This window comes from Fragaria vesca, linkage group LG3 (assembly GCF_000184155.1).
Source record: "Fragaria vesca subsp. vesca linkage group LG3, FraVesHawaii_1.0, whole genome shotgun sequence".
NCBI lineage: Eukaryota > Viridiplantae > Streptophyta > Magnoliopsida > Rosales > Rosaceae > Fragaria > Fragaria vesca.
This window is the reverse complement of record NC_020493.1, coordinates 14,932,504-14,940,474: the sequence shown is the minus strand read 5'-3', so window position 1 is coordinate 14,940,474 and position 7,971 is coordinate 14,932,504. Positions and strand designations below refer to the sequence as shown.

At 38.0% G+C, this 7,971-nt stretch overlaps 1 protein-coding gene across 1 annotated transcript in view; it reads left to right on the top strand.

Moving 5' to 3' along the window:
* Positions 1-4,981, top strand: part of LOC101311740 — a 5,703-nt gene extending 722 nt beyond the window's left edge. The window contains exons 2-9 of the mRNA XM_004294344.1: positions 107-152; positions 236-317; positions 407-452; positions 538-636; positions 2,077-2,145; positions 2,236-2,569; positions 2,789-2,943; positions 3,049-4,981. Of these exons, the coding sequence (XP_004294392.1) occupies positions 107-152; positions 236-317; positions 407-452; positions 538-636; positions 2,077-2,145; positions 2,236-2,569; positions 2,789-2,943; positions 3,049-4,482 (2,265 nt within the window). The 3' untranslated portion in view covers positions 4,483-4,981. The remainder of the gene's footprint in view (positions 1-106; positions 153-235; positions 318-406; positions 453-537; positions 637-2,076; positions 2,146-2,235; positions 2,570-2,788; positions 2,944-3,048) is intronic.
* Positions 4,982-7,971: the final 2,990 nt, after the last annotated feature.

Sequence of the window (7,971 nt, the reverse complement as noted above, 5' to 3'; positions counted from 1 at the left end):
CTGTCTCCCCCCTTCTTATCTGTCTCTGTCTCTGTCTCATTAACGCAGTCTTTTCTTTCTTTTTAATTTTGTTGGGGTTCTCATGGGGCCTATTGGATTTTGACAGGAACGGGGTCTGAAGCCACACTCCAAGCAGCTCAATTCCCCTCCAGGTTTGCTTTTCGGTTTGTCTCAGCATTTTCGTTGCGAGTTTGAATGTGGAGTTTGCTGAGTTGTTTTCACTGTGTTTGTTCAGGAACGCCGTCGGATCATCATCAGGCTGTCACTCCATTGCCGGATAAGAAGACGTTGGAGTTGATTCTCGACAAGCTTCAAAAGTATGGCGCCTCGGTTTCTTCTATTGTGTTTGGGGATTCTCATTGGTTAAGTTTTCGTGTTTCTGATGCTTGACTTCTCATTGTGGCAGGAAGGACACTTATGGCGTGTATGCAGAACCTGTTGATCCTGAAGAGGTGTGTGAAATTTTCCTTTTGGAATGAATGTGCAGCTAATTCGATGTAAAGTTGGGGTACAGTTTGACAATGTTTGATATTGCAGCTTCCTGACTATCATGATGTCATTGAGCATCCCATGGATTTCACAACGGTGAGGAAGCAATTGGCAAATGGAACATATTCTACACTAGAACAATTTGAGGTTGGTGTTTTTTTGCTACTCAACTGTGTACTTATGAGTCTTGGGGGACAGCTGTCCAACTTTCTTTGAGTTATGTCAGGGGTAGATTTTTTTCTTTCTTTCTCCCTTTTAGTTTCCGCATGCTGTGAACACCATCTTATGGCCAAGCGTGGTGTTTCCTATTTTATTTTGGGAGTTAGGATGATAGGTGAAAGATGAGGGAAAACATCAAGTAATAAGAATAGTGTTAGTCTTTAAAATTTGATTCTTAGTAATACTTCTGTAATGTTACTATACCTTATGCAAGGGGATCTGCCGTTTTAAATCTCATGCTTATCAGTTCATTCAAAATACAATGATGATAGCATCACTTCTTAGAAAAATTAAGGGTGCAGGATGTGGGTTTTATGTTATTTTGATGGTCATAATATTTTACAATTTACATCTTCAAGGATCTAAAGATGTAAACAGTTAGTTGGAGAAAAATTTGGCAAGGATCTAGGCATCTTGATTCTTGAACCTGATCTAAGGATGCATTTTTGTTTGTATTTTCTTCAGTAATCAATTGAGGATTGGAATTTTGATATTTCATTTGCCTTGCCTCAAGTAGTGGTGAATCAGCTAAACTAACTTAGTTTAGTTGTCTGAGGGATTGGGTTGTAGCTAGTCACCTAAGGTTGGTTGGTTGTTTTTTTACATCTGAAAAGATAGCTGTTTCAATGTTGGTTTTTGTATTGTCCATAGGGGATCCTTTTGGGTTGAGTAAGGTGAAAGTTTCTTGTGAAGGAGCGTGCAAGCACTTTTTACAAAATAATGGAGCACACCTATCATTTTTGTTCTTCCTCGTTTTGGATTCATGCTCGTTCTGTTTTTATTTTTTATTTTTTATTTTTATCAGTATATCTAGTTAATTTGAATGATTGCTAGAGTTACAATTATTAATTCTGAATCGCTTGGCTGCATGGGAAATGCACCTAGGGTTGGGGAGGAGAGGTAGCATGATTTTCCTGGTGCATGCCATGTTTGCCATCACGTGAACTTGTAAAATAGTAACTTTAGAAATGTTTTGTATAACTATAAGTTTCCATCTAAGTTCTACCTTGCTGTCTACTTGTCTTGTATACATATGTAAATGAATTTGAAACCGATGCCTTTTAACATTTATTCTATTGATGTATACGTGTCTTTCTAGAGTAGAAGCAGTTTACTAGTCTACCATATCTAGCAGATTTGTGACCAATGGAGCATTACGTTGTAAACCTTTGGGTTGGGGCAACCTGGGACATTTAATTGAAATAAATGACATCAAATTATAAACTGACCCCTCTCTATGTAGAAGTAAGTTTACCTTATTGATTAGCTGTTCTTGTTATACAAGATTTCTGTTTATGACTATGAAATTATGTTTATGGAGGAAAGGAGTGTCTTGTTAGTTTGGTAATCTGTTTCTCTTGGTTGCAGAGTGATGTCTTTTTAATATGTTCAAATGCAATGCAATACAATTCACCCGAGACGATATACCATAAACAGGTAACTCGGTCTTTCTATCTTATTTTTCAAATTTGAATGTTTTCTTTGATGGTGTTTGTTCTTACTGTTTTATCCTGGTACTCTTGAAAGGCATCATCTATACAAGAGCTAGGGAGGAGAAAATTTGAGAGGTTAAGAATTGACTATGAAAGGTCAGAAAAGGAGGTCAAATTAGTGCAGAAAACAAAGTCAAATTCCTTGGTAAAGAAACCAATAAAGAAGCCTCTGTCCCGAACGTTACAGGAACCTATTGGCTCAGATTTCTCCTCAGGTGCCACTCTTGCCAATGCTGCAGAAGTCCAGAACAGTTCCCATCCAACACAAGGAACTGGTTATGAGAGACCTAGCAACATTGATGGGCCTGTAGAGGGTATTATATCCTTGAATGAAGCTAGTCTAGAGAAAACAGAAGAAATGCTATCAGGTGAGTAATGTGCTTATTGTTGCCTGCAATCATGTAGATCTACAATGATAGTTGCTTATAGGAACATGTGTGTCTTTAAATCTCTGTTACTGTATTTCAAATATTTGCCATTTGAGGTACTAGCTGATAAAGGCTGTATCTTGAGATCAGTAAGGATCTGGTATAGCTAGTTTGTGATATTGTTGTCTCATTGGAAAGTCTCCTCTAATTTCCTTATAGGGAAGAGTATGCCGAGTATGCCATCTAAAGCTGGGAAGAAGCCATCTGTGCTTGATGACAACCGTCGTGCAACCTATAACATATCTAGTGAGCCTGTGATCACATCAGAATCAATATTCACAACTTTCGAGGGTGAAACTAAGCAGTTTATTGCAGTATGTAGCACACATGTTTTATATTATTATTTTTATATCTTTTGTCTCCTGTATTTTGCTTTGTATCATGTTTCGTAATATGTATGTTTTGAAATCTCCAATCAGGTCGGGCTTCATGCAGAATATGCATATGCCAGGAGCCTGGCTCGATTTTCTGGAAGTCTTGGACCAATTGCTTGGAAAGTTGCATCAAAGAGGATCGAACAGGCCTTACCTGATGGTTGTAAATTTGGTCGTGGATGGGTCGAAGAATATGAGCCACTGCCAACCCCTGTACTGATGGTAAACAAAGGTACCCAAAGTCAATCTGCTTTGCCTCCAAGATTCTTTTCACACAATGAACCTAGAAAGGATAATAGAACTTTAAGGATTTCAGTTCCTGCTAAGGATCGCTCTGTTACTAAGCCTGTTATTGAAGAAAGACAGCAATGTGTTAGTGTGCCAACTTCAGCAGGGAGACCATTGTTATTTGGTTCTTCTAGGGGGAATTACTCAGAAGAGAAACACTCTGTCATTAGTTCTGTTGGAACAAAAGGTGGTCATGCAGTTAATGCATTTCATCAGCAGCAAAATCCACAATCCAGATTTATTGAGAGTGGGAAACAGGTCCCAAAGAAAGTTGAGTTGAACTCTGTACCCTCAGCTAATCAAAATAACGCCAACCTTGTTCCAGAAAAGCAATTAGCAAGAAACTCAGAGCCAGCAGCTTCAAGGTCCAGAGGTACAGCATTGAGGAACATGAATATTCCGCAGTCTTTACCTTTCAAGATGCCGGATTCTAATGGTGTTGTTACCTCACGGTTGCCTAATGGGAAAGGTGCCAGTGCTTGTTCGGAGAATCGGATGATTGGTTCTTCTGATAGGGCTCCTAGCCAAATGGAAAGAACTGAAGCTTACTTTCCTCATGCACACGAGCAGGGTCTTAGTGACCCAGTACAGCTGATGAAAAAATTGGCGGAAAAGACACAAAAGCAACAGAACTTATCAACTCAATCGTCAACTGATACTAAACCTGTCATGTCATCGGTTCCATCAACGAGAAGAGACGACCCAAGCAATGCTGCAGCAGCTACTGCCCGTGCTTGGATGTCTATTGGGGGTGGAGCGTTTAAACAGCCAACAGACAATCCCACAGTAGCTAATGGTCAGATCTTTTCAGATTCATTATATAACCCATCCCGAGAGTTTCATTCACAAATTTCACGAGTTCGAGGGGTGGTTCCTAATTCTGGTGCAATGCAATTCCAGACTGAGAACAGTTTTTCATTTCCAACTTTTTTACCACGACCTGTTCATATGGTGAATGAACCGCAGTTCCAAAATCGGCCTATATTTTTCCCTCAGTTAGCAGCAGCTGATTTATCTAGGTTTCAGGTGCCACCCCCTTGGAGGGCTCACAGTCCTTGTGCCCAGCCAAGACAGAAACAGGAATGTCTTCCTCCAGATTTAAATATTGGTTTCCAGTGCCCAGGGTCTCCAGTGAAACAGTCATCTGGTGTTATCGACTCTCAGCAGCCAGACTTGGCTTTGCAACTCTGAGTCCAGATGGTTATCTGGAGGACTCAACAGATAGAGTACATAGCTGAGACGTATATCTCTGGGTTTCATCTTCTGATCTTGTTATGATAGAACGGTATGGCGATTATCCATTTTTGACCTCGAAAGGGAAGTTTGCCAAGATGAAATGAAGGTATGTATTTGCTCGACTTGATATATCATCTACTCAGAATTTGAGGAGAGATAGGTTTAACAGAAAGTCCTGTTCTGGCTTTACTAGGTGAGGATCACTGACTGGCAGAAGCAGCACACACGGGCAGAAGATGATTCACTGTGGTCATGACAGATTGCGTAGGAGTTGTTAAAGCAACATAATTGCATAAATGTAGTCGAGGCCTTGTACATGGTTACAGGTTGATGAGAATTAGGTTGTTTAGATTTTACTCCTGTTCATGCCTGTTCATGTAATTGCTTTGAGAATTCCTCTTCATACCGGTGCTATTATAATGTACATGTGCACAGTGCACTATCATTGCCTCTCAAACCGATCTCCTTTTTTCTTCCTAATCTTTGATTCAAGAATCAAGATTACTGGTGAAGGAAACTATGATCCTGTGCGCTCCTAGATTATTGGTTTCATTTGGCTTTGGTATATATGAAAGTGAAACTATAATTGGACGTTAGTACGTTGTAAATTCGACATAATTATGAGTAAGAAGGCAGATGTCAACGATCTAGTTGGATAAAGCGAAGGGGGACAGGGAACTGAGGAGGGACAGAGGAGTTGGGGACAGTGATCTGCTCCCCTCAAATTTGACCGAAACTCTACAGAAATACTAACCAATTTTTTGGAATCAAATTTACCGACCAGCAAATTTGTTGGTTTGTATGACCATCAAATCAAACAGAGAGAGAGATGGTCATTCATGATCAACAAATTTGCTAGTTGACAAATTTGATTCCTAATTTCTTGAGCAATGATTTAATAAATTATATTAGGGTGGAGGATATGTCACCGTACGTTATATCTCTTACAGATGTCCATAAATAATAGTGAATATAATACTGTTTTGTTATTGGTGAATCGTGACCATGTTGGTAAGTTATACATTTAGAGAAGTGAAATCTATACTTCTCAAATTAAAATTCATACTCTCATTTTTTGATAACTTAAATTTTGTCCTTAATGACTCAAATTTCGTATTTTTATGAGAATGATGACTAAAAATAGAAAATGAGCGTGTAGATTTCAATTTAAAGAGTAAATTTCACTTCTATAAATCTAATATTGTAAAGATTATATGCATGCTATAGGTTCCATTCTCGCTGACATATTTCATTGATGGGTGGGTAAGTTAAGGGTTTTTTAAAAAAAAACAAAAATTACAATGCTGCTTTGTTAGTGGATGCTGGTCCTTTACGTCGAATAAGCACATTGCCTATAAGGGTGGAGATATCTTGTCAGCATCATTTCTGTCTTGAAACTGTGCATACAAAAAACTACAAAAGTAGATATCTGTTGGTGGAGGTTGGTTAGACGAACAGATTATATCCTTCGGTTTAGGAGCTTCATAATCTATTTCCTTGATGTCTTTGCTTTCTCACCCGTTATGGCAATTAGCTTACACAGTCGAAGCTAGGTTCTCGTGTATATGATTGTGTTGCTCTAAATGTACCCTCATTTATTCTAGCAACGAAATCGTCAATTTTTGGGAGCTGGAAAACAACAAATCCACGAGCAAGAAGCAACTTATATGAAATTCTTAATGAGAATTGAGATACATCAACCAGCCAACGTCTTAATTTTGGTAGAAAAGGATCCCAATTTACATAAAACCAAACTAATTGCTTTAGCTGATCGATGAAAGTACGTATTACATAAATATCGTAATATCACAAATGGATTTCCATACATATATTTAACACCTTTAGATGACCCTTGTTGCTATTAGATCTGTGTAATAGTGATACAGCTTATTAGCTTAAAATGACTTGTGTCGAGCTAGAAGCTCTATCGCATTCTCCTTGAAATCCTGGCAAACGAAACGATCCCAAGGCTGTGTCTCTTCTTCAATCTTCTTCCTCGTGCGGCGCCCAACTGTCGACGATTTCCGAGAACACAGACATCGCCCTCGCAGATTAAACGTTTGCTCTCGGAGATTTCCGAAAAGCAGCTGAAGATGTTCAACACATGCAAAACCATAGCTTCAGACTAATTGATCAGATCCTGCTTCAAGTTATATATCGTCTCTAACAAACACCAACGCTAGCTAGCTTGCTGCAATGTCTTTCTGTGAACTGTGATGAGTTTGGCTTTCTGTGTGATGATGCCTTATATATAGAGGTGGGAATGCATGGGATTATATAACTAAGTCAATGTTGGCTGGCATATATAATTTGTTTCAATATTGAAACGGCACACGGTTTACTTATTTCCAAATTCCAATCCTCATATTCAAACAAGAGTTTGTTGGACCAAACTGTTGGTCTGAACTGGTCTGATTGATTGAAAAGGCTAGCTGTGTTTGAACCCGAGTGATCCAAGTGAATTGGCAACATATATGAAAACATGTAATGCAATTTCCTAAGCAATGTGGTTTGACATATATAGTTTCTCTGTCATACTCGTATACTAATATTCCTCAATCATGTATTTAATGTATGGAACTTATTTCCTTGTGCACATATCAGTCTTGTAAAATGCGGCCGAATTTGAAGACCGTTTAACTATTGATTGCTATCATTCTCAAAGACTACGATAATTTATATAATTCAGATCACCAATCAATTTTCATTTTGGCTAGATGTTCTGTAAGAATAATCCTAGCTACTTCCATTGAAAGCTATATAAGCTTAAGCTGCATGGCATAGCCAGATTGAACCGGAAAGAAGGTTAGGTTTAAGGGATACTTAGTGAAGGATTCAACATTCAAGCCAATTTAGTGGACTAATTCCAATATACTGTCATGGTAAATTAACATCTTGGAATAACAATGTTGTAGTACGCCGATCGATCGATCGATGTAGTCGTTAAAGATGTATAGTTTGGAAATTAATATACGATATGCATGGTTATTGGTTAATGCATTGAACCATTTTCTTAAGCTACAATGAAACTTTCCGAAATCCGAACTCTAGCTCAAGTGTGTGTAATATAAATTTTGAACACACATGCCTTTTCAGATACAAGCATCCTTATTTATCCAAAAAGTACGGATTTTCTTAATTTGATCCACTTTTCGATCATATTTTCTCATCTTAACCTTTCACATTGTAGGTATATATGAGTAGATCATCTCTACAAATTTTCAACTAATTTAAAGATCGTTAAGGTATCGAAAATAAATTAAATCAATGAACGAATTGAAATTGTTCAACCTGAACCGTTCGTGTTTTTAGTTCTAAATCACATCTTTGAATGCCTTAACGATTATCAATTTGGCTGAAAATTTGTAGATAGAGATGATTTACTCATATATACCTACAATGTGAATGGTTATGATGAGAAAATATGATCTAAAAGTGGGTCAA